General features: G+C 44.5%; 1 protein-coding gene across 8 annotated transcripts in view; it reads left to right on the forward strand.

The window, feature by feature from the left end:
- Positions 1-572: 572 nt before the first annotated feature.
- Positions 573-27,977, forward strand: part of ZNF131 (zinc finger protein 131) — a 190,919-nt gene continuing 163,514 nt past the window's right edge. The window contains exons 1-2 of one of the 8 annotated variants that reach the window (XM_069627219.1): positions 573-1,086; positions 16,225-16,354. In XM_069627219.1, coding sequence (XP_069483320.1) covers positions 1,039-1,086; positions 16,225-16,354 — 178 coding nt within the window. In that variant the 5' untranslated portion in view covers positions 573-1,038. Of the gene's footprint in view, positions 1,097-16,224; positions 16,355-27,977 lie in introns of all 8 variants that reach the window. The other 7 variants (XM_069627216.1, XM_069627215.1, XM_069627222.1 and 4 more) reach the window with 7 other exon arrangements.

The raw sequence follows: 27,977 nt of genomic DNA on the forward strand, positions 1-27,977 counted from the left end.
CTAGAAATAGCAATAAACACCTGACAAGGGGAGGGGCTTTACCCAGTCAGGTAATGCCCGAGGACTATTGTTTTAAGGCCTTTGCTTTGCTCAGGGCTGTAACTGATACTCCCCCGGGTTTATTGCTTAAATATATTGTTTTGAAATTACTGTCAGGGACGAATCTAGTGCAATTAGTTCGTTACTGTAGTCAACGTCTAATCTGTCTAAAAAGATCAATTGAAAATTTGAAATCAGGACAATCTCTAACCTGCCCTCTCCTCCGCTATCCAACAACCCGTCCTTTTTGGGTGCAACTAGAGTACTAGTTCCTTTTCCCCCACTTCCACCTCTGCTCCTCTCCACATCCCTAAATCCCCTTCGAAGTTTGAGTCTAGTTTGGTCCCCGAGACTGGACGGAAAGCAGCGAGATCACATGGAGCTAGAGCCACAGCACCGCTACTCGCACATTTCCCGCTGTAGCGAAATCAGCTGCTCCTGCAAGAAATCACGGAGCTGCGCAAGCGCTGCGTTTTCAGGAGGAACGCAATTCGCAAAGGGGGACGGAGTTTTTTGTAACACCTTCTGCTTCTAACCTCCCTCCCTTTTAATTAACAGGGGACGTCCGAAATAGGACTCCCAACGGTTTCTCCCCTTCTAAGTTTACTAAGTGCCTGAAGTAGATCACGGTCTCCCTTTGATGGGTTTCCCGCCTCTCCTAGTGAAAACATGTAATTGTCATGTCTGATGTCTTCCGAGCCTTCCAGGTTGTCTCAGCGAGCAAACACCAATAGGCGCTTTTGTCTGACGGGTACCGGAAATGAGAGCTACATTCAGGCCAAGACACAAGCCCGTGATACTCTTCGCCGGAAAAGGATAGTGGTGTGTAGCTCTTCAAAGCGTCCCTTCTGGGAAGGGGAAACAAAGAAGCGGAACTGCGCGATAGCGGAACTAGGATTGAGGTGTTTGGGGTTCGCTTGACAAAAGTGTCCCCATGTCCCCACACTCCGCGTTTTTTCCTCTGGCTGGCCCTGACGGAACCGAACATTTGTGGCGGAGATGATCGTCTGCTATGGTGAGCCGCTTTGTGGCTGCTGCCGGAAAAAGGTGTATGCCGGTACTACCAACTATGGTGTCATTTACTTTTGCAGGAGAAGTTTTTGGGGGTCCTCTGCTACTTTCGTGCGTTCAGGTGTTAAGTACCAGAGACATCGGCATAATCGCAAGGGGAGGGGACCTGATCTAGAAGCGTGTCCAGATCGTTAATTTGAGAACTTGATTGTAAATGTTCAGTTGATAGAAATACATTTAGCTCGTAAATCACTGGGGGTTTCGTATGTATGGAAATGAGCATGTTAGACTTTTCATGGCCCCACGTTTAGGGTACATTAGAATAGCCTGTATTGATCCTTCACTGTAGATTCTCCACGCCGTTTATAAAGTTAAAGTGTATTTACGAATTTAATGTCTGCTACGGGGTCAATTTCCTGTAAGTGTGAACGTAAATACTTGTGACCCTAGATATGTGTCCGTTTATTGGGCAGAGCTCTCTGTCTAAGGCGCAAGTGCTTTGCGTGGGCAAGGTCAGCTGTTAAAAAGCCTGTGCTCACACTACCGAGTTTTGACTGGATGAACTGCTCCTGTTGCCTCTTTGGCACTTCTCATTTGACGTACAGAGAAAGGGAGACAGGGATTCTTTCTGGGTTCTATCCAATGTCTTTAACTGGTGTCTTTTTAGCAGATGACTTCAGACACACGAAGCAATTAGTGGAAGATGGCCCCAGACACATTAGTGATTGGGTATTTAGGGGCTATAGTGATTGGGTATTTAGGGGCTATGTTATCTGTGGCATGTCTCTCCCCCACCCCCCCCCCCCAACCGTATAAACGTTGGGTTATTATAATTGAGTGATCCATATACCCCGTGTTACACAATCTCTATGAGCCGGTGAATTTAACATGCATCTTGTGACTTTAACTGTGCTTTTGTGACTTTAAGGTTTTATGGCCTAGTTGTATGCAACAGGGGAGATATTATTAAAGCTTCGATTTCTTTCCCGTCTGGTACTCCTAGGTGTTCAGGATGTGGAAAATAAAGCTGCAATAGTACATATTTTGCTCAACTTCTTCCTATAACAATGTGTATATTGTCAGCTTTGTTTATTATGTGATTTGTGTCCATTTCAAGTCCACTCTATTAAGCAGAATGTTATTTTTGCTAAGTGAAGCAAACATGAATGCATACGTGTACCAACTAAGAGCTGGGAAGATGTATGGTTAAATGCTTAGCTCGCAAACTGTGCTGAAATACAAGCTTCACTGATGAAGTGTGTGTGATCTGTGGAAAATTGTGTAATCTTTCTGTGCCCCGCAGTCAAAATTGGTAGTTGCTACAAGGGATTTATTTTTCATTTGTATAGCGCACAACAACCCTCGGGCATCAGGATTCAGTTCTTAACGTACAGTTATTTAAAAATAAAAAAGCCTCACTGGTGGTATACTACATTTTTGCAAATACACTTGTGACTTCTTTAAATGATTTTTAATGTAACCTATTCACCAAAGAAACATTTGATTACGCGCGCACGTGCGTGTCATGCTGAGGATCTTGGTTGAGGGGAGTTTCGGTAAATTCAAATCAATGAGATTTTCTTTAACATACGGAGAGGGCCTGTTCAATATCAAGTGAACTTGTCAAAAAATCAGATTATGCAATTATGCAGCAGCAATGAAGGCTTTTGTGGCAGCAGAATTCAGGAGCCATGTGCTTTCAACTATATTAATACACATGATATAACAAGTGAGTTTTTGTGCAATGTCTACTTTTCACTGTTTACTTATTAAAAGTTTACAGAACTGCTTATTTATTTTGCAATGATTTAGGGTATTTACAGTATGGGAGTGCATTCAGTATGGGAGTGCATTCTAGTGTAACTACATTTGCTGCAAATTGTGTCTTGATGTATTAGTATAATTGGTGAGTTCTGTGGTTTGGGAGGATGCTGGGGTTTAGAAGTATGTCTTGCATTTAGGAAGGTATTTGTGAGCTTAAGTAACTCTTCCGTTGTGTGACCATGCATTCAAGTGTTTCCTGTTGTATTGATGGCGATGTCATCTGTTGTCGCCCGTTTGGTATGGGCTGGTTAACTCCAGTTTCTTGTTTTGGGTTCTGACATATTTGGCCTTTTTGCCCTACTAGTGGTAGTTGAGAGTACTGGAATGTTGGATTTTGTGGAAAAAGTGGCCCTGTTAGGGTTGTAAATGCGCACCATTGGGGTAGAACGTACCATTGTTAGTAAATTGTGTGTAAAGGTAGCTGCAGCCGTGTGGTTGGACTGGTGATTTTCCACTATCGCCTATGTAGAGAATATGTCAGGCGGGGTGCTAACCTCACAGACTGCGCTCATACAATCTTAGTATCCTACCAAGTTATTTGACAAAGTTCCTTATATGAAGGCGTGACATAGCTCCTTAGTTGAAGTCAATACAACTGTCTATTTGATTTGTAGCATAATACAGAAACTTACCTTTATATACCTATATATGGTCTCCTACTTTTATTCACTTTTCAAACTAAAAACCCTACCAAATAACACAACTTGGTAGGATACTAAGATTGTATGAGCGCAGTCTGTGAGGTAAGCACCCCTCCTGACATATTCTCTACGTAGTTGAGAGTATGCAATAGTTGATGCATTTTCTGTGCACGGTAACCATCGTTGTTTAACGCTATGACTCCTGTGTTATGGCGCAATTGTCTTTTGTTGCCTGTTGGATTTTTGATTGTGGTTTTTGTTTGTCTTGTTTGGTTGCTTTGGAAGGACGGGAGGAGTTTTGTGTTCTAAGTGGCACTATGTAAGGAAGGGAGGGTGTGTGTTGTGCCTTGTCCTGCTGGCTGTGAGTGCAAAGTATTGAGTGCATGCTGCGATGAAGGGTCAGCTTGGTGGAATGTTGAGCGCAGGGCTTTATGTTGGCCAGGGCTAGCTGGCACTCACTTTTGGGGCTAACTAGCTGACTTCCCAGACTTGATTTAATACCACTCTAAAGTAAAAAGATAGTTGCAATGGGTCGCTGTTAGCCATGTTTACAGTGGCTGCATCAGTTAGAGACATTTTCGAATAACATTTTGTATTTATAACACTGAAAGGGAAGGTAAAGGAAAAGAATGGAGCAGGCCTCAAAATGTGCACTCGCCACTAACCGTTGCTGTGATTAGCCCTACATATAAAGGGTTTATCAGCCACTTTTACTCTCTAAAAACAAACACCCCTCTCCCCAACCCCACCAAAAAAATAAATGGTACAAATACTCCCAACCAAAAATAGGAAATTTGACACATAGGAGTTTGCCACCCTGCTTTCACCCACACAGCTCCATTGACATGTTTTGGACCAGTAGTACATGCAGTATTATTGGAATAATCTACTATTACTGCCTGATCCGAAGAAGTAAACGTGTATCTTTTAATGTGCATGAATAAGTAGGTGCAAAGAAATACATAATAAAAAATATGTAAAACATATTTTCTTTAGCTTAGAAAATGGTTCCATTGAAAATGGCACTCTTTTACTCCACCCAAACCCCCACCCTACAAAAATAATTGTCCCGCCAACTTTAAGAAATATGGAGTAAAATACTCCCACTTCCAAATCTTATCTGGAGCACATGTGAGAAACGGTGTGTGCCTGGAGGGAACTGATTGGGCAGAGTGATGTTAAGTAGCTTGTATTTAGAAATGTGTACCACTAGGAGAAGACACTATTGGGTGTTTGTAGCATATTCTATTGTAATCTTCTCATTAGAATGTTTTTAATAAAACCAGTACATAAGAATAATGGATTTCATTCACAAGAACTCAGTAACTGGAATATGCATTGACCCATTTTTATATGAATTCGATTTTAATATTTGAGTATGTTTTGGTCTATTATTTAATGCACATTAATTTATATTTAACATGCATCGTTTTTACTCCCTTGCTTCCAGGTACTAAACCACAACTACATCTGTTAGGACATTCCTTTTAATCACATGGTCCCATGCCTTGTTTATAAAAGTTTTAGTTACTTGGAATTTTGAGGCAGTCACGCTAAGGCCCAACCAAAATATACTTGGCTTTGCGTTGCTCATCACCTCTTTCCACACCCACCAACGTTGATTTCTTAAAGCACGGGGTGTATGATATAATACAAATTATTGTTTCTATGTCGTTGTCAGGCATTGCCATCTTGCAAGGGGTAGGAACCCTGGCTTTTTTGATTAATTAATAAAATGATGCTGGTAAATCCATCTCTATAAGGGAAATCTGCAGACTAGATTGCCCTTTCTTAAGCTCCATGCCAAAAGCATAGTGTGTACTTGCACCCTCTCCTTGTTCATTTTTGTAAGGGCAGGCATAGGGCTGGGTGATATATATATATATATCTCCAAAACTCAATATATTTTCAAAATCGATATAGCTGAGACAATACTGTTTATATGTACTACTATTTTATTTACTTTGAGAATACACACAGCTGTGTAAATATCAAACAGGAAGAGGAACCCCGTATTTGCACTTTATTTTGATCAATGTCTTATAAATAAAGGTGTTTATGACATCTGACATGTAGTTTACAGCTTACAACTGAGCATTTAACCCACATAAACACTGTTGAGATAAATGGCGCCATTCAGCCCACAAATATCGAGATGTGGACCAGTCATATCGCCCCGCTCTAGGCAGGTAATGCCCTTGTCCCAGAGACAGGCCCTCCATAGGAAGCTGACATGGGAACAGGAATGAAAGGGCACACCCATTTCACGCAAGGCTAGGTCTCTCACCAGAGTGCTTCCTTTCTAAAGGCCTTTTGATTTTATTGAGAAGGGAAGCGGGCGGGATTAGTATAGCCAGAGGGGATCTATACAAGTTTGGGAAACCTCTGCCTTCTTCATTCTCTTTCCTGTCCCATCTACTTCTGTATCACAAAGCACTTTTGGGGTGATGTCAGAAGGGCAAAGCCCACTCCTTTCCACAACAGGTTTTATACCCCTAAAGTCGGCTAGCTTCAGTTCATTCACCTGTGAGCTTTCACCTTTAAAAGGAGGAGTATTGCACCACTTCCTTGAATCCTCCTTTGGACTCCAATCATGAAAAGATTTTGTTCTACTCTACTGGAACAGCATTCTTTGCCAGAGCCCTCGAGTGTGAGGGGAAGGCAGTTGTTGCAAGGAGAGCTCTGTCCCCTAATCATCCCCAGGGCCTATTGGGGTGAATTCTGCTGCTGGAGCAAGACTGCATCTCTGCCAGCCTCCCTGTTGCCTGGGACCTCGCCATGTGGGGGAGCGCTGCCCATGTGGCTTGAGACCCTGTAGTGGGACCTGCAGTACCTGGAAGCCAGAACAGCAGTGATTCCTCTTTTCAATGTCGACCTGCTGTGAGCCATGATTCGAGCATACTCGACACAAACTGAACTATCAAGATCCATCGCTTCCTCTGGTATTAAATTGTTCTTCAAGTCGCTGTTGCCTGTTCGACCCGTTTGCCTCCTTTACGCGCCCGCTAGAGCACGTTGTTGCCTCGGCTCGAACCAAGGAAGAGCTGCTGCCTTGCATTGCTAGTCTCCATCTGAAGCACAAGCCTTGTCATTGTGCTCCTGTAAGTTCATCGACCCATCCATCATATATATAACCTGTTGCTTAAATGTATAACCTTTTAAATATATATCTAACCTGTACTTTCCCATGTAACTAAGTGCTCAAGTAACAGCGCCGCAATGCCTTAGGGCTGCCTGTGCGCTATCCAAATGTAAAAAATAAATGGTGCCTCCCGAACAGCAACCTCTGAGTCCCGCATAGAATCGGCTCAATCCCGCTGACAGCGCGATCTGCACAGCTCAAATAAATTATCAGGAATTCCGTTTGACCCCGACTCAGCGCCAGCTTGCCGCTGGACCACCGTGACAGCTGCATATTTAAACTGAAGAGAATCTGCAAGAGAAGTCTAGTTCGATGCCATCGAAACACTGAGACCTCTTTGCAAAGTTGTTATTGACTGGTATCTGTCCCTCTGGTCCACCTTGAACCCTAGAGGCTGGATAGGTTATTTTAATCCCTTTTACAATCTCAATAACATATACTTTTAAAAATGGTGGTATTTTATTGCCTTTTCTCCCTGGTCTCGTTACCCAGAGTGTTGCATCTATTCTTTTTGCATAATCTGTGTTCTTTCTACAGGGATGGAAATATTTATTTAAACTGTATTCTAGCTGGTTATTATTGTACATTTATGTTTTATAGAACCTTGATTGGACATTCCTTTATTTTGGGCTGTTATACTTCACTGTTAGCTTGCTACTGTACCATATTCACACCCCTCTTAAGAGCATAGCTTGTCCTCTGCCCAGGTATCACAAAAGGTGAAGGAGGGAAATCTCTTAACTGTGCTGGTTTTAATTCATGATTGTGTTGGCTCTTGGTTTGTAGAAGTGTGAGGGCTGAGTGGGCGCTTTAGCCTCTACTCGTTCTTGTACGCCTGCATGGTAGTAGTCATTTCGCCACAATGGGTTATTTGGAGAATGAGATCCAAGAGTACGTTAGAATGGCTGGTGGGTGTCTGTCTTTACAACATAAAGTGTAACTGGAACCTGTAACGAATCGTAAATAAAGCAGGCATCCTTCTATGTGTAGCTCCTATCTTATCAGTGTCATGGGCTATCTTTGGATGCTTAAAACAAATAAAAAAAAAAGTGAACAGGGCCTTTTTAATAGTCCCTTTGACCGTCTGCTTGGAGAAGGGTTGCTTCTGATAGGTTGACATTCCTGACGTTCAAGGCTCCTGATTTGTGTCTTGAATCATCACGAACTTCAAATTCTGTCAGATCGAGAGTTCGAGCTTTGGATTAGCTGGCTGGCTGGTGAAAGGACACATGAGCACAAGCATTCATGGGGTTTATGTTTTACACCTTTTTTTTTTTAGCTTTATGTGCAAGGCGTGTATGTCCGGGCTCAGTGCTTCATATGAGATATAGCAGTAGGATATTTTACTCCCTATTTTATCAGGTTGGGAGTAAAATTTATTTTTTTAGGGAGTGAAAAAGTAACTGCCATTTCCAATGGGAGTATTTACAGTTAAAACATGTTTACTCGCTTATTAAACTAGTAATGATTTGTACTCAACACTTCTTTGCACCTCATTATTTATGCACATTAAAATATATATTTGCATCACTTCGGATAAGGCAGTAATAATAGTTTGTTCCTCTGGCAGTATGTGTACTACTTGTCCAAACATCTAAGGATCTGTGTGGATAAAAGCCAGGGAATCGGCCCTATGTGTCTTTGCTTTTTTTGTTCTGAGTATTTTTAATTCTTATTTCATTTTTGGGAGTACTATTTTTAGGGAGTACGAGTGGCTGACGTACCCTTTATCAGGGGGGCTGTCTGGGCTGCTTAGCTGATCCTTGTAACCTAGGGTCATGTATGGTGTCGGGTGGATTCAAAGGGAGCCGTATGTCTCCAGTCTGGAATTGGCTCAAGTAATCACCAGATTGCTAGACGTAGTCCCAGCAAATGGCGGTCAGTCTAGCAAAGCCCAGGATTTTGGTTTAATCCTGAAATCCGGGTACCTAGCCCCATAGAGTAATAAGCAATCTGCCTCTGGGGATTGAAGCGCTATTACCAAGCCAGTTGTAAATCTAACTTCAACATGAGAGGGACATTTTTACCTTTTACGGGGGGGTAACATTTTGCAAGCTACTAGCCAGTATTTTGTCAATCATATTGGTTTAAATGGTGTCCAGACATTTGGTCGACCGAAAACTGGTCGAAAGACATTTGGTCGACGCAATTTCGTCAAACCAAATGTTTTTTTTTTTTTTTAAATTATACATTTATTTTTTGGGTTTTTTAGAAAAAAAGGGGATTGGGGGGGGACCCCACCCAAAAAAAAGGGTGAAAATAATTTAAACGAAAAAAAATAATCGACCATTTGGTTTTCGACCATTTGTCTGGTCCATTTTTTTCGACCAAATGTCTGGTAACCCATTCTAGTTTTGTTGTAATGCTTTTTTAGACTTATTCCCAAACACACACAGTTAATGTTTCATGGGTGTAGGTGTCAAAAGTAGCTCTTGTTGTCAAGCTAACCAGGATCTTCTAAACTATAAGTGGGAGCTAAATAGCTCTTCACAATTTTAAACCCTGCCATAGCAATAATGATGAAATGGAGCAATAAGAGCTCCATTTCATTTGTACGAACATGCTGTCCTGTTTTCTCATGTAATGTGGATGCGGGAGAGGCGGCTTTGCAAAGCCATGCTTTCAGAAAGACCCTGTCAGCCATCAGAGCTTGGTACGTGTTCATATTTTCCCAGAGATTGATACCCGAGAAAGCACTCACAATAGAATGGAAACGGAACTCTTGCCATAACCTGTCTGAGAACCAGCATACCTATGACCACCTGTTTAACTCAATGTCCAGTAATGAATGAGCAGATACCCAGGATGCCAGGGAACTGACACAATTGTTTGACACCTTAAAGCGATATTATTCTTCCTTGATTTACGAGTGCCCATTATCCTTGTTTAATTAACTAGGCCTTTGAATTGGCACAATTCCTGGAAATCATGCAGGTACTTAATAAGACCACTCTCATAGACACAATTACTGCGTTGTTATTGGAAAGGAGCAAGGACACGCTCTCACTAGCTATTATTGGAGTGTTCATCATTCCTTGGGCCTACTGCATTACACCCATCTACGGCCGATAGTCACAGGTTCTATGTTTGAGTACTTGTATTTTAAATTATCTGGTTATTATTGTTTTTGAGCTTATCTTCCAGAATTACTGGTATCATTCGACTGCTTACTTACAAATGTTAATGTTTTCTAATATTTGCCAAAAAGATAACCTTTAATATAAAGGTTTACAAGCTACTATTGGTGCATAAAATCACCCCCACTCCACCCTATTCTCCACATGCACAGCACACCATTTCTTACTCCCCAAGAGTCCATCACTAGCCAATAGCTATTGGAGAGTCCATATTTTGAGTCTTGCATAGATTTGCCATGTTTGAACCCTCGATCAAAGGGGGGGTGCTGATTCTCCTCTTTAAACATAGTTCTGATCTTCATGAATATATATGTGAAAAGAAACCTTGATTAAGAGAGAGTTAAGGTGATGAGATTTAACCCAACAAAACCGCTGAAATCAAGCAATCGCATTTTGAGCAAGTCCACCTTAACTATGTGCACCGTATGACCACAATGATGACATCACTGGGGACTCACTAATTCCATCATACATGACATCAGCGATGAGATCAATAATTACATAAAATGTGACATTACTGATTAAATCATATTTTTTTTGACCTTTTGATACTTTTTTTATTACACTTAACAATAACAACATGACATGGAACAACACACAGATAAAGAAATATGATACGTTGCATGGCGCCTTCATTTGTAATACTCATCAACTTATACATTTTAAAATAAGAATATGTAACGTTCTAGAAATGGTTTAAATTTCATGTATTAGTGAAAGTGCCTGATTCTGGTAATCTATTTCAAACATATTATACTATCATATAATATAGTACTATACAAATATATATAGTAGTAAAAAAAAAGGATAGAAGTAGAAACATGTTTAATAATAAGTGTTATGAACATAGTTAATATTCACATTTAAATGCATAATTCTCTTTATTGTAATAACATTACATGAACACATTCTTTTTCTAAAAGACAAGTTTTATAAAATAATTATCACAAACATAATTATCACCAACAAAAGAAAGTATGTGCCTGTGTGCATTGTGGTGATATATAATGTAAATTTGAATTTTGGATAATATAATATTGATTTCTTACTCTACATAGTTGTATACCGCGTGTTACATTTAAAGAAACAAGAACAGAATCATTGTACTGTGCAAGTATGAAATATGTACACATTATGTTAAACAGTTGTCATATTTCAAAATAGTTAAATCAGTGATCTCATGCACAATGCGATTAGCGATGTTGGTGTTGTCATGCATGATGTAATTGATGTTATCATCTGTGAGGCTATCGTTGTGGTCCTATGCTGTGCAACGGGTGCATAGTAAATGTGGACTTGCTTGAAATGTGATTGCTTAGTTTCAGCTGTTTTGTTGGGTTAAATATGATCACCTAACTCGCTCTTAATCAAGTTTTTTGTCACTGAATTTCAAAGGTTTTGTTGCCATGTGTTTTTCCTGTTAAATCTGATCACTGTGACTCTCTCCTAACAACTAAATTTCAAGGGTTTTGTTCTACCATAGTTTCTTTGGGGCCCACTAGCCATGGCCTTCAGCCCTGGACATTTTGCACGACCTGCGGCCGTGGCCACTGTAAATGTTACACCAATAGGTTTTTCTTTTTTTCTGAGCCCACTAGCCATGGCCCTTGGTCATATCCAGTGGCCACGGCCTTGTTGCACCGATAGCTTTCTTTGGGGCTACTAGCCATGACCTTCAGCGCAGAGACCCATTGCCCCCTGCCTTGGAGATGTGATCACTGCCAGTGTAAAATTCTTTTTTTTAAAATTTCACACTCCCCATTCCCGCGATTAAGGTAACCAACTACAAATATAGCTGCATGAAACTACCAATGCCTGTGGGATTTCCCCCCTCGATAACGGCAGAAAATACAAAACTGTTCCTGTCCTCAAAGGCACTCGCCAAGTGCCCACCTCCTCTTTCCAAATCCTCGGTTGCATTTATCCTTCCTGGTCATTACCCCACTAGCACTCTTTGGTTCCTGTGACACATTTTCTTCTCCGAGGTGGACTTGATTGAAATCTTAAGTGCTGAATCTGAGGGGTTTTGTTGTGTTCAATCTGATCTAACCCTCTCTTAACAAGTGGTTTTTCACTGAATTTCAAGGGTTTTGCTAATTCTTGGTTTCCTCAGGGCCAAATGGCCATGCCTTCTACTGTGTCCACTGTACACGTTGTACCAATAGTTTTCTCTTGGGGCCACTAGCCATAAATGTGGCATAGTTCCTTGAGGTTTCACTATCTGTGGCCTCTGTACGTGTTGCACCAATATCTTTCTTTTGGGCACACCATCAATTTGTTACCAAACAGCCATTGCCCTCTGTCCAGTAAGTGTAGGTACTGTAGATGTTTGCACTTTTGTCACCCCCCCCCCCGAAATCACAGTAATCATTCCTGCATTAGAGTGATGGTTTGTAGATTCCCGCGATAATAGGAAAATGTGCTCCAGTCTTCCACATCCTCGTAGTCACTCAACTCAGCATGGTCCCTTCCCCATCCCCCTGGCCCTTCTTTTCGTTTTTTTACTTTTTTTTCCCATGGTCCCCTAACCATCTCCCATTATACTACTCCATCGCTTTGTGTGACGCACTTTTTTTGTCTGAGCGCGTCTTGCGACGTTGCCGCTGTAATCTCGTGAGATTCATGTGGTCTTCCCCCTGATAAACTGAAAATGTTCTACACTTAACTGCCTCCCCACCCACCACAAAATCCCCAACTTCACATGGTGTCTTCTTTCCCACTCCGGACCTCTAGCCTGATGCGATTGCTATGTGGCCATCCCATCTGAGCACTGCCGTTCCGAACAATCGGTGTGCCCCCTAGGAGCGATTACATAAACAGAAGAGTTTTGAGTCTCTTTCTGATGTTGAGAATGTTATTAGACTATGCAAGGTCATGGGGGAGTTCCTTCCAAGTGTGGTCCAAATCTGCCCATCTGTTTTCCCACTATGGCACTATGGCTGTTCAAAAGCTGCACCTTTTCTCTATGGGAGAATTAATGGGAGAAGGCTGAAAACAGCGTGTTTTGCTTTTTTAACTTCATTTTTTAACAAATCTTTCAGAAATGTCCAGTCTGGGGGGTAGGCACTGATCAGCCAAATCAGTTATCAGCGGTTGCATTTTCGGGTTTTCTATAGAACTTGATAATCACCTGAACTATAGTGCGGTGATATATAATTTATTTTTCATTAATGTGTCCCTTCACCTATTTCACACTTTTGGAAGCTTTCTTGCAGTCCATGTTTATTTGTTTTGAAGTGGAAAAGCAGATATCCAAACTTCTCACTTCTCATGAGCTTGACAGTCCCCAGGTTATTACTGTGCATAGCCTTCAATGTCCTCTCTTTAAGGCCTACTACATCAGATTTCTTCGGACAGTCGAAACAGACATTGCATTCAACAGGGGCCAAGAATAAATCCTCTCATTGTGAGTATAGGGTGCACATTTGCATTCGCCACTAGCTAGTGATATTTTACTTTTGGCAAGTAAGGAATTGTGTGCTGCGCGTATGTATAGAATTGAGGTGGTGAGTGACCTTTTTTTTTTTTTATAGCTGGCTAGTAGCTTGCAACTTCCGTTTTTTTTTTCTCCCTGGTGAGTAAATATGCTCCATGTGCACATTATGCTGTTTTGATCTTCTTCTACTGTGCACTTTCTCTTGTCAGGAGGCAATTTGGCATGTCATGTCACGTAATTGGTTTATGCAGACTGCCCAGAATTAAAGACTGGCCTGTTAGACATCTTCTAAGAGATGTCTTCAGTAATTTCCTGCAGGTTTCATGATCTGTCCCCTCTTGTTCCAAAGCTTTGCTGCACAGAATATGAATGATGTGCCCGGGTATTGCCAGTTTTTTCATTGTTTTTTTGGCTGATTTTAATGCACACTTTGGGGCATAGATATGGAGATTTGCGGAAATGTATTTTAGGCCAATTCTGTAGATGGCCGTATATGCCATGCGCAGTGCTCTAAATTGAAGGCGTGCTGCTATATGCATCCGTTGTAATGAGACAATGGGTATAATCCCATTACTTGCGCCCCCATAACATGCAGGCTTCTTTCTTTTTTTCGATTTCCCCCACACCCCACTCTAATATATATATATATATATATATATATATATATATATATATATATATATATTACAAGTACAGTGGTGTGTGGGGGTTGTCTTCCCCCCCGCATATATGTATATGGTGTAAAAGGGGTCGAAACAAAAAAAAGTCTGCATTTTCAAAGTCGCAATAATGACATTGATTCGACCAAAGCTAGCGTTACGTGGTCACATTTTCTTTGTCTTAGAAGCATCGGTCGCCCATATTTTGAGTGCTTTGTAAAATTTGTGTTTGGGTTTTCAGAAACCCTGAATATACGCTATTTGCATAGTCTAGGTCCGGTGTTAAAATATGCACTGGCCTCTGTTAACTGGCGATAATTGAGACTGCGCGAGTAAGCAATGGTGTGCTGTATTTATGTGAAACTAAGGGAACAAGTGACTTTTTATGCCTGGCTAGTAGCTTGGAAGTTGAAATTTCGAACCCGGGAAACAAGCGATTTCACCAATACATGCAAAGGTAAGGGAATCCAGGCCTAAAATACTATATCCATATTAAAGCACATTTTTAGTAGTACGACTAACCAAACCACGGTTGTAAGCACTGCATTGAGTATTACCCACAAGTTTTTTACTTTTCCTGAGATTGTTTGACTCTGGTCCAACTGATGAGGCCATATTTGTGCAGGCCAGGTAGATGCCTGTGCCCTCTACCTACAGCGAGGCTCTCGGTTTTAGATACATGGCTACCACTCATCCACTCGTGAAATGGGAGGAGGCATTCCAGAGTTTGAAATTTAAGATTTGATGAGCAGGAGTGCAAACCATCTCCTGGGTGTCAGTCATCACCCAGTTGGCAGGAGCCAGTTCCCAGCACACTGCGAATCTAACCTCTGCATGAGATGAACATTTTAACTGTTTGTCCATTATGTTGATTCATTATGTTTAAATGTGTACTAATAATTCTTTGTTAGCATTCGCAAATACTCAGTTAATGTCACATATGCATGTCTGTAAGGCACCTATTGGCCTGCAGTGACAAATATAACTCCTGGTAGCTGTTGCTTTCAAGCTAAGCAGGCTCTAGTAGGCCAGAAGCAGGAGTTAAATGGCTCCCAGCTCCCCTCAGTTTCGAAACCTGCATTCTGAGATATGTTCAGCTTAGTTCAAGTGGCTTTGTGTAATTTTGAAGATTTAATAGTATCATCCACTTATTTACACGTTTGGGCACTGTTCATTTGAAATAGGCACTTTATGTGGGAGCTGGACATTAAATAACTGTAGTGATAACCATCAACCCTGCAGCACTTAGCAGCCTAGATTCTAAGGGGCTGATTAATGGAATTTGTGCACCGAAAAACGGGGATTTTGTTAAACGGGGATTTGTGGGCATTATGGTGCACAAATCCCCGTTTTTCGGCGCACAAATTCCATTAATCACCCCTTATATTGGAGACGAGAGAGGATCTAGTATCAATTTTGTCGATTGTTGGTTAGCAAGTATTGAATCTATATAGTCTCATTTTATTTAGTAACACATGTATAGTTAATGAAGGTCTAATGACGGATAGTGTCAAATGCTGCTGATGAGCTTAATAAGACCAGTCTCTACTTCTCCAGCATCCTCCATCCATCTGGGGTTCCCAGTAAAGCTGTTTAATATTTCTTATGTGCTGTGTAGTGGTGGAAATCCAGCCCGAATGGAGGCAAGTGATGAGTTCCCCTCAGTATCGGATTGCAACTGAATGAGTGAGCCTTAAACCCAGCTCTACTGTGCCTGCCGTATGTCTGAATTCATCCTGGACTTCACCTACCTAGATTCTATCCAACAAAATGTTAGCAAAGATTTTGGGAGATTAATCCAACAGCGAAATTGGACTATAATTAGAGAGGCTACCACTGGTACCCATATTAAAACAGGAATGAATTCTGACTTTCCATGACCAGGGAATCTTTCTAACTTCAGGACAGAATAATGTAGGTCCCCCAAAGAGCAAGATCTAATTTTGATAGGTTGGCAGGCACACCTTCCTTTAGGGTTTGTGTCCTCAGAGGGATAAGCAGGATCTCTAAAATCTCTTCATCAGTGAGTTACTTCCTTCGCATTTTGTTTGTAAATAGTCAACCACCCTAGGATTCAAGCTTTCTTCTTCGCAATCTTCTTTTTATACGCCACCCTCTGTCACCTTAAAATCCCATTAGAATGATTTGCCTTTATCCCAGCGGAAATCTGAGGTACAGGATATGTTGGCTAAGTTGTTCTATTCTCATTGGTAATATACTAAAACCGAATTGCATTATTCTCCTAATGCTTTAGAGACACTGCATACTATTTTTAGTGGGTCTTGTCTGTTTTAACTGAAAATCTATATCATTTTTTTAAAACAACAAAATGTAGTTCATCATGGAAGCTGAAGAGACGATGGAATTTATCCAAGAGTTCCCAGAGCACTACAAGGTCATGCTGGATAAACTTAATGAGCAGCGGCAGCATGACGAATTTACAGACATCACTCTTATAGTTGATGGTAAGTATTACTCTATCTGTTAATTCTTGTGGTTTGTAATAGTAAATATCTTGCTGTGGTAATGTTAGCCATGAGTTTATCTCCGAGATGTACTCCAGGAAGTATATTATGCTTGAAAAGCACCATGAATGACGTGTGCCTGCGCTAACGGGACTGCCCTCCCTTTGTAGAACCTGTGTTGGGTACACAGGCATTGTTCGAATCTTGTATAGCGTTTCATTGTTTAGCAGTAGCCATTCACTAACCTGTTAGATATGTTTCCCACATCCTTCCATGCATGGAGCTGAAAAAACAATTGAACATGATGAGACCGAGTACAAATAGGGAGACTGGAAGTAAAATGATGAGGCACAGATTTTGTAATCTGTTCATCTTCTATGAAGTTTTTAATTGGGAAAGATCATAACTTGCTAAAAAAAAAAAGTGACCACTTGTGTTGCATGATGCAAACCGTGAGTAAAGAAGACTTTAAAAGATTAGATGTACCTTATTAATCAAATATAATCTTCCAGCTCTGAATATAGTATTTGGGGTCAAATTGCTTTTTTTATTAAACTACAATTCTGAAACCACCACTACTGGTACAGCCTAATTTTCTTAAGAGATACAGCCCTCTGGCTTTTCTCTCTCCCGTTGTCTTCTTTCTCAGGAGGTGGACCTTCTATTTTGCTTTTGCACCTCCACTTCCCCACAATAGGCCGTGGTTTGTTTTTTAGCTCACCCAGCTCTGTTTGGACATTCAAGGTAGCTAAGGGCTCCAGAACCTTTAGGTGGATGTGCCTAATTGTTTTTTAAGCTGGCTCCCGAGCAAGAACATTCACTTGGACACCGCACTTTTCCAATGAGGAACAGATGTTCTGGGTGGGGTTCTTAAAGTATGGCCCTTTCCTTAAATCACTTTGTGGTTCTATATATATATATGGATTTATAAAGTTCTTTGGATTTATAAAGTGCTTTCACTAAAGTGCTGTACAGTTCAAGAAAGAAACAGTACAAAATCAGGCAATCGTGAGGTAAACATCATTTGTTAGAACAGAACGTAGGTTTTTAAACTTTAAGGAAATAACATATATTGAATAGATGGAGGAAGAGCGTTCCAGTACTTGTGGACAAAGGATGATGCACAAGGGGCATTGTGAACAGTAAGGAGAAGTTGGGACTGCAAACGGAGAGATTGTGAGGGAGAGTATAGAGGGAGAGAGTGGGGCAAGACATGGATACACCTGAAAACAATGGAGAGGAAATTAAAGAGTCAAAGGGTTGAAATGAGAGACAACTTAGACCAGCGTGAGGGAAGTGAAATCAGAAGGCGAGTAGCAGAATTATTGACAGTGGGGTGAAATGAGAAGCTGGGATGCTTATGAAAAACGAACAATAATCCGTGCAGCAGAAAATATGAGTTATGTCAATACACTTGTGACCTGAATCGATAGAAGGGGGTGAGTAGGACAAATATTAAATGGGAACAAGCAACAGGTACAGGCACTACTCAAAATATGCAAGCGGAATAATAGCTGAGAATAAAAGTAAGTTCTACCCTCACATCGTACAACACACTCTGATGCACCTTGGATGTTCTCATCTCCGAAAACCACCTCTCTAACCCTTCACCACTCCTCTCTTGGACTGACCATTACCACTTTTCCTCACCTGAAACTCTGTCCTGCAGGCAAAGCCCACCCCAGCACTGCCACCTACCTTCTCGGTCATTTGGTCCACGAAGTCTGTGTTGGTGGATGTCTTTGTTGCTACTTTCCTCCTACTCCTGCTGCTGACTCGCACTCTGACACACCCCTCGCTAACCTTCATCTTTCTATCTCCAACACTCTGGACATCCTTGCCCCTGTCATGAGAATACCACCGAAGCCTTACCTCCAAGTGCAACTCTTGGTTTGACTCTGACCTCGCCACCCTGAAACGCAAGTACAGGCTGGCTGAGAGGAAGTCGAGGGCTTTGGGTGCATCCTTCGACAAACTGGCCTGCCACCTGCTCCAAAGGCAATACAGAGTCTCTGTCCTGTACAAGAAGAGAGTCCACATACAAGTCCGTATCTGCGGCCTCTAACACGGCCGAACATCCTGTCCTCGCTCTCCTCCTCACACTCTAAATCTCTTGGCCCCTCTCTGGCTGCCTCTCCCTCCCCTCCTCCTTTCTCCTCTTTCTCTCCAACACCCGACGATGTTGCTAGACGTATCCGATCTATGAAAGTGTCGTCCATCCAAAGAGGTGCTCCCCTGCTCCTCCTGAACATCAAGGACCACATTGACACCCTCGCTCCAGCCTTGGCCGATTTCTGCTATCACTCTTTTGCAAATGGATTTTTCCCCTCCCTCCTCAAGCACTCACTTGTGCACACCCTCCTCAAAAAGCCTTCTGCCGATTCTACCTGTCCAGCATACTATCACCCGATCTCTATCACTCCATTCCTGGGCAAACGCCTGGAAAATCTGGCCATCTCTCAGCTTACTCTGCACACTGAATCTGTTGGTTGTCTCCATGACAATCAGTCTGGCCTCAGAGCAGCCAGAGGGATGGAAAATGCTCTCCTGAACACCCGTGAAGATCTGCTTTCTAATCTTGACTCCAGCTTTCCTTCTGTCCTCATCCTCCTTGACCTTTCCTCTGCCTTTGACACGGCCAGTCACGACATCCTGATCAATCGACTCCGTAAAAACCTGGGCATCACAGATGAGCCCTTGAGTGGTTGACCTCCTTCCACCGGGACCGACCCACCCAGGTTCAACTTGGGTCCTTCCAGCACCTCTCGCTCCACATGTGGTGTTTACCGGGGCTCTACTCTCACCCTGCCTCTTAAATATCTAGTTAGCCACTTTGGTCCACCTGATCTCTACCTTCTCCTCTAACTTTGTGTTATGTGGATGGCACTCTGCTCTCTTTCAGGCTCCCCCCAGCTTCCTCTCCTCTCTTGCTCATTCCTGACTGTTTATCTGCGATTCAGGTTTGGTGCACCTCCAACGATCTCTGCCTTAATACCAGTAAGATGGAGATCCTTCTCATTGGGACCCCTGCTCCCGCTTTCCCTCTCACTCTGGCCAGCCGCCATGGGCCGTCTTCCTTCACCTTCTTGTGAGGCAAAAAACCTTTGTCATTAACTCCACTCTCCTTCTGTCCTCACATTGCTGACCTTGCCAAGAAAGCACTCTTCCAGCTGCAACTCCTCAGAGGTATTCTCACTTTCCCCCAGATGCTCACTGTCTCCAGAGCCCTGGTTCTCTCTAGACTGGACTATTGTAACAGCCTCTTCCTCTACTCTCTGCCCTCTGCAACTAATCCAGAACAGGAGCGAAAGACTTGTGCTTTCCTTTTCTCAATTTACACCTCCCTCCTTGCCCCTGCTATTTCCTCATTAGGCATTTCCCACCATTTCTATGCCGACGACACTCAACTCTTCCTTTCTTTCTCTTCCTTCTCATCCGACCTCCACCTGAAACTCTTCCTGCCTTACTGCCATAAAGAACTTGATGTCTTCCCGCTTTCTCTCCCTCAACACTGACAACACTGACAAGACTGAAGTCGTCTTTTTCCCCTCTAACACTCTTCCCCCTCACACCACCCCCCCTTTCATTCACTTACCTCCCACTAATCTCCTTATCTCTCTCCACGCTCGTAACTTAGGTGTCCACTTTGACTCCTCACTCTTTCTCCCACCATATCTCTCACTTCTCGTGCCTGTCGCTACCACCTCTTCAATATTTGCAAAATCCGCCTTTCTCTCACTTTTCATGCTACTAAACTTCTAATCTCTTCTCTTACCTTCTCTCCCCTCTTCTACTGCTCCTCCATACTCTTTGGCCTACCTACTTCTCATCTCGATCCCCTCAAGTCTATCTACCACTCTGCTATCCGTACCCTCTGTCTCCTTACCTCTCAGCTTCCCTCTCCTCCCTTAGATGGCTCCCATTTCGCTCTTAACTTAAATTTCACTTTCTCTGATTTGTCTTTAAATCTCTCCATGGACTCGCTCCCCCTTACCTCTCCTCCCTCCTCTCTTTCTACACTCCCTCCCACTCCCTTCGTTCAGCTGATCACTTCCTTCTGACTGTGCCTCCGTCCCCTTGTGCCCCCTCCCGTTTACGCTCCTTGCTCCGTTGCACTGGAACTCCCTACCTCCCTTAATTCGTTCTATTCCTACTTTCTCCTCATTTTGCACCTCCCTTAAATCTCTCCTTCTCCACCCCCGCCTTTAAACTCTCTTCCCTCTTCCTCCCACTCCTTTCTTTCTCCTTCCCTTGATTCCCTCCCTCCACTCCCTACTACCCCACTCTCACCCTTTCCCCTCTCCTCCATCTCCGTCCCTCCTCTGCTCTCCCTCACATTCCCACTGCTTTTCTCTCCCTATTCCCTCCAGTTTAATTGCTCTTCTTACTGGTTTATTGATTGATTCATACTGTAATTTTCTTCTACCGTTACATTGTTTTTTGTATGAAGTTGTTCAATTGTGCAGCGCTTTGTCGTAAAGTTCTATGTAAACTAATAAATACAAATAAATGTTAAGTCTGCGTAGTAGATGCTCCAATGGCAAAACACAATGGCAAAACACAAGATGATGTATCAGGATGTGGACTCTGTGTGGTTGACATGTATGCTAATATGGTTGGTAAAAAGAAATTGTGACCGAATACAGCAATGTCAAACTGTCTAAGATAAATAATTGCATTTAAAAAATAAAAAAAAAAAGATGGGAAGGGAACAAATGACTGAGCCAGATAGCCCAAGTGAAGTAAGTTGGGAAAGAAGAATAGAATTATCAGAAGTATCCGCCTAAAACGGGTCAAGGAGTATCAGTATAGAGAATAATTTTGTATCTAGGACACAGAGAAGAGCATTAGAAATGTGAAGAAGGAGGGGGGCGTGGCTAGCAGCCATCCGATGAGGACGTGAGCTTGCGCTGCTCCCGCACCACTGGCTCCATCCTGCGAAATCCTGACAAAATATATCTTCGTGCGAAATCCTGAAATAACCCAGCGGTGGGAGAGACTCTCCTGCACCGAATCGCGGCGCTCCGACACAAATCGGTGTACGGATTCACCGTCCAGACCGTGTGGAAGCGACACGACCCGCACCAAGTGTTGAACTCAAAATGGCCGCCATGTCTGCGCACTAATTGTCGACCGAAGGCCGGGGCACGCAAATCCGGGCCGGGCGACGGTGGCACGGACCTATTGGCCGTGGTCCGATACATCCAGCGATGTGGTAAGGAGAGGTGGAGCCGGAGTAGAAGGGGCTGGTGAACGGGCCTTTCCCCCCACGGGCGAGAGACCCCCGGTCGGAGCTGCGACTCCCGCCTGCGAAGACGGAACCTCAGAGCTGCTAAGAGCGGGGCTGCTCGTGGAAAGAGCCAGAGCGGCACAGACACAGTCGGTCGCAGTGCGTCAACACCGGCTGCTCCCCCACGTTTGGGATTAGACATCGGTAGATTGTACCAACACATTGCCGGACAGAGAATGGGCAAGGAGAAACCCAGCAAAACGTCCTCCCAGAGCAGGATCGAGCAATATGCGGCGATGCCAGCACCCCGCTCACCAGAGAGAACGCCGCTGGTCACCCCGGACCACATGGATAACATTTCCCTGAAAGATATCATGAGTGCCATCACCAGCTCCAGGACTTCGATGGAGAAAAAGATGGACAGCATCGGTGCAGATGTGTCCCTGTTACGGCACGACCTCCAGAAGCTGACCGCCCGAACGGTTGAGGCGGAGGCCCGAATCTCTGAAACCGAGGATGGCCTACGTGGCGTCAACAGGCAAGTGACGAACATGTTAGCACGGATAAAGACCCTGGAGGCAAGGGTGGACGATAGCGAGGGCAGATCCCGACGTAACAATGTCCGCATAATCGGCCTGCCCGAAAAGGCCGAAGGGGATTGTATGGAGCTTTTCCTGGAGGACTGGCTGATGAACATTTATGACAGAGAGGCTTTCTCTAAATTTTTTTCTATTGAACGGGCCCATCGCATTCCGACTGGCAGAGTGATACCTGGGGCCCCACCACGCCCAGTGATTGCCAGGTTTCTGAATTACAGAGACAGAGATACGGTACTCCAGCTAGCAAGATCGAAGGGCACGGTCACATTTAACGGATCCAAAATAGCCTTTTTCCCCGATTTCACCAAAGAAGTCCAGAAAGCACGCCAATCATTCGACCCGCTTAAAAGACGCTTACAATCAGCAGGCGTCAAATATGGTCTGATCTTCCCGGCCCAGCTCAAAATATTCCACGGTGGCACGTCAGTGCACTTTACCGACCCCAGAGAGGCATGGAACTGGGCCGAGCGGCACATAGAAGGGGATTGGAATGCGGAGGAGAGAAGAAGAGGCAGACGCAACAGCCCTCGACCGGAGCGCCCACCGGAGCAAGGCCAACAACAGCACCAACAGCCTGCTAATCCGCCGCAGGGAAATATTTGAACTGGGGAACAACACGGAGCACGAAACTACGATACTGGGATTTGGACTACTATCGAGTAAACTTGTGCCCCCTCCCCGGGCAGGTCAACGCACGGATTGCAACCAGGCCAGTGGTCGGACGGCCGCCCACCCCACGGGCAAAGTCTAACACCGAGGAAGCCCACGACAGCACCACGGACAGTTGCGTAAGCTATATGGTGCAAAGGCCACTGACTGTGGCTTAGTTTAAAGTTTATTTGTTCTGGTTCAAACTTCGGGCGACAGATACTCCAAGTTGGGTGGGAGTATAGGGAGGGGGGATAGATAACACAACCGGGGCGGTAGATGCCCCCGAGGGAACAAATGTTTGAACAGATGGGAGGAAGAATCTACTCCCGTGTTTGGAGGCTTGTTTTCAGGTTTGTTTTAAATTTTATTCATGTATGGTCCGACAACAGTACACAACCACTTTCACGCGCTTGCGCCTCACAGCGAAACACTAGCGCGTGCATCCCCACGGAATCCCACACATTCTGCTTCACAACAACCCGCTCCCCAGCCAGATGACGCATGACAGATATGATACGAGAACATTGCGTTTTCTTACTTGGAATGTCAACGGGCTGGGTAGTGGGATTAAACGCAAACTTGTCACCCAAACATTAAACAGACACGCGCCGGATGTGGTGATGCTCACGGAAACCCATCTAGCGGGTTCCACATGCAACCTATTTAAACGAGGCCACTATCGTATTGCACTACACTCAGGTTTCACCACGGGCTCCAGGGGGGTCCTCATACTGATTCACAAAAGGCTGCCATTGACTCTATCCAGTGTGTCACAGGACAGGGGGGGCAGATTCGTGCACATGACAGGATCCCTATGGAATCGAACCATAACAATAATAGCCGTGTACGCACCACCCGCGCTGCTGCCAAGTCTCATAGAGGACATAACTCCCCGGATAGCACAGGACTCCTCAGACACACTAATCCTTGGTGGCGACTTCAACGAAGTCATGAACCTGGGCATGGATCGCACACACCTAAGGGGCAGGAATCCTGAACTACACACCAAGCTAGCCTCCTTCATATCAGCACTGGGCCTGAGGGACGTGTGGCGGGACCTTCACCCGGGGGAGCGGGAATACTCTTTTCATTCGGGCGCACACGCTTCCCTCTCCCGGTTAGACTACTTTTTCGTGCCAACCACCGAGATACATAGGGTAACTAGTGCCGCACTACTTCCACGCGGCATTTCTGACCATTCTCCCCTACTAATGGAATTATCAACATCACGACCCATTCCCCCACCCTCATGGCGCCTCAACAATTATTATCTAGGCTTCCCAGAGCTAGTTGAGCGAATACAAGAAACCACAACTAACTACTTCGAGCTGAACGCTGGGTCAGTAGACGACCCGAGCTTATTATGGGAAGCGTACAAGCCGGTCTTGCGGGGAGAGATCATCTCCTGGATAGCGGCGCAAAAAAAGGCCCACATGCAAAAATTACACGAAGCGGAAGATCAGGTGGAACGGGCAGAAAGTGCGCATCTGGCGCGAGACCTGCCCGAAACGAACCGAGCTTTAATCCTGGCCCAAAAAAAACTGCACAATGTAGCCTTAGACAATGCCAAACAGGCACACGCCACAATGCGAGCCAGATTATATGAGACAGGCGATAAGGCGGGTAAAATGTTGGCCAGGCTGGAACGTAGGGATGAAGGGCACAAACAGGTCAGGATGATCAAACCCGACAATTCAGAACCGCTGTGGACAGACCAGGCGATCGCAGAAGGCTTTGCTAAATACTACGCAGGGCTCTATGGGTCGCCGGAAGCCCCCATTGATCTCTCTGTGCTGAACGGGATCACCCTACCCAGCCTAACGGACACACAAAGAGGGCTGCTTGAGGCAGCCATTACCGAGGAAGAGCTTGGGGCGGCCATGTCTCAACTAAATCCTGGGAAAACTCCGGGACCAAACGGCTTCCCGGTAGAGACGTGGAAGGGGGTGGAACCGAGTGCGTTAATCCCGCATCTCTTGCAGATGTACACTCACTCGAGGGAGCAAGGGCAGCTTCCCCTGGACCTAAGAAGGGCCACTATAGTGGTGATCCCCAAAGCAGATAAACCACCAGAGAGGTGTAGCTCATACAGGCCCATCTCATTACTTAATACCGAGACCAAAATCCTGGCGAAAGCATTGGCAATCCGCCTGCAGAAAGTTATCTCATCACTTATACACCCTGACCAATGTGGCTTTATGCCCCAGCGGTCAACGCGTATGAATATCCACCGACTGCACACTGCGATTGAAAAATCCCCCCTATTGCGGGACCCCCTAGCCCTGCTAGCAATAGATTTTGAAAAGGCTTTCGATTCGGTACACTGGCCAGCATTGTGGGAAATAATGCGCCGAATGGGCTTCGGTAACCAGTTCCTGGGATGGGTACAACTACTATACGAATCCCCTGAAGCTGTGACCAGAGTAAATGGTTGGTCTTCGCAACCGTTAAGACTGGGCAAGGGAACACGACAGGGGTGCCCCCTGTCTGCAATGCTCTTTGCGCTGGCCATAGAGCCACTGGCAATTCTATTACGTGAATCTCGACTATGGAAGGGCTTCCAGTGGACAGAAAATTGGGAGGATAGGGTCTCGCTGTATGCGGATGATCTGCTTTTGTATCTAGCGGACCCCATAGTCTCGTGCCCAGTGGTGATTGGTATATTGAAGGATTATGAATCCTTTAGTGGGTTGAAGGTGAACTGGTCGAAGTCCACACTATTCCCACTGAGAGAGGTGGACAGCGCTGAACTACGGGACTGCCCATTTCGCATAGAAGTTGACCAATTCCGCTATCTAGGGGTACAGATAACGACGAATCTGGCCGAGTATGTAGAGAAGAATCTCCACCCGGTCACTAATCGCCTTGCGGACGACGTCAAACACTGGAACGCCCTTCCACTGACCCTATTAGGGAGAGCAGCGTTATTCAAGATGTTGGCGTTACCTAGATTCCTGTATATACTCCAAAATGCCCCGCTACACATCCCCAGACAAGAGTTTCACAGAATTGACAGGATCCTTCGGAAACTCCTGTGGAATAACGGACACCCAAGACTGGCGCTCCACATCCTGCAGCGCTCCATCTGGGAGGGAGGCATAGGATTGCCGCGTATACAGACATACTATTGGGCGAGTCAAATGGCGGTGATAAACGACCTCCTACACGGCGATTCCTCGCTACCCCACATAAAATTCGATACTCTCGATGGGACCAGCACAACCCCATTAGAATCCCTATACCGGAAAACTAACAGCAGTAGTAACAAAACAATGGCTAATCACCGAACGCTAGTCTGGGAAGAGGCACACAAGCACATACACTGGGAGGGGAAAACCACACCAGTACAGCCACTGTGGGCGAACAAAAATATCCCGGAACTGGGCAAACTTCCAAAATGGCGGAACTGGGTGGCTGCGGGAATTTCCAAAGTAGGAGATGTGTTCCGGTAGGGGAGTCCGGTGACATTTGAGAGGTTAGTGGAGGATTTTAATCTGCCTGCCACGGACCGATATCGGCATGTGCAATTGTGTCGTGCTTTACAACAGCATTTACCTGCACTACGAGATATGGCGGACTGCACCCCCATAGAAAGAAACCTGGTTCTGGAGAGCATAGATGTCAAAATTACCTCAGTAATGTACAATGTCCTCACCTCGTTTGCCACGCCGGAGCTTTCAAGCCTAAAATCTAAGTGGGAGAGGGATGTGGGAGCGATATTGCCCGAAGATTGGATAACGATCCTAATGTACCCAAGAGATACGGCCATCTCGGCCAGGCTACGCCTGGTACAACTCAAAATCCTGCATAGAATATATTACCCGCGGGTAGCGTTGTACAGATGGGGCAAGACCACAGACCCAAACTGCTTGCGATGCCTTCAAAACGAGGGCACCTTCTTTCACATCATATGGGATTGCCCACACATCACGACATACTGGCAGCACTGTTGTGACACACTCAGTAAGGTTTTGGGTCGAACTGTGCTCAGAGATCCAAAGCTGATGTTGTTGGGAGTGGAGGAAGAGGGTGAAATGTCTCGCTCCGATAGGCTATTATTTGCAACCTCCACGGCACTGATTAAGCGCAACATTGCCAGGCTGTGGGGCTCGAGCGTTACCCCTGTGCACGCACAGTGGTTGGATGATGTGGAAGCATGCATTGCGATGGAGCGAAGGGTATATGCGGCCAGGGGATGTCCTAGGAAAGCGGGGAAAATCTGGGAAAAGTGGGAGAATGCAGTATGAAATTCTTTAGTAGGAACTAGGCCGACGGCCAGCATGTGATGGCAGAGCAAGAATGTGCATAACGCTGACAATGTGTCCTCAAGATGTTGTAAAACGGACCATACACTCTTTACTGTTTATGTTATTATTGATGGTCGGACCCTTCAGGGTCACTGTTTTTTCTTGTATGATGTAATAAAACCAATAAAAGTGTTTGATCAAAAAAAAAGAAATGTGAAGAAGGGCCGCCTCTGAAGAGTGAATAGGCCGAAAACCAGACTGGAGGGGTGGGGGTGAGTTTAGATTTAGAAAGGAGGAGACCTTGAAGTAGATATTTTGCTCTAATAGTTTAGATAGAAAAGAAAGGTTATAAAGGGTCGGAAATCCCCGGCTACAGTAGGGTCAAGGGTAGATGTTGTGGCAATGGGAATAAACACAGTATGTTTAAGAGAGGTAGGAAAGAAAAATGTTAAAGCAGTTGAGGGTAGATTCAAGAGATAAGAAGATCGAAGGTTGGGTCAGAGGAGAAGCTGTAGGGCGGGCTCAAGTTAGGAGAGAGGCAGTTCCAAAATCGGGGAGAAGGATGATCCTGAATAGTGGGAGCAGAAAATGGATCCACAGTAGGAGGTAGAACGTAGGGAAGAAACATTAGAAGTTAAGTGGTCAGCAAAGTCGTAGGAGAAAACAAAGGGGCCAGGAGGACGTGGCAATAAATATTGTTAAGGAGTTCGAAAAAGACAATGAAGGTAATTTAAAGAGCAATACTAAGGTCAGAAGTAACATTTCTTGGCAACCGACAGGAATCGTGAAATTTGTGAAGAGATGAGTGATTTCTTTCAGTGCCGTTCTTCTTTGCAAAGCAACCTCCAACGGGGAAATAAGAGCACCATATAGCTAGGGATGTGGGACTTTGCGAG

The sequence above is a fragment of the Ambystoma mexicanum genome, chromosome 6p (genome assembly GCF_040938575.1).
Source record: "Ambystoma mexicanum isolate Mex_15411 chromosome 6p, UKY_AmexF1_1, whole genome shotgun sequence".
NCBI classification, from domain to species: domain Eukaryota; kingdom Metazoa; phylum Chordata; class Amphibia; order Caudata; family Ambystomatidae; genus Ambystoma; species Ambystoma mexicanum.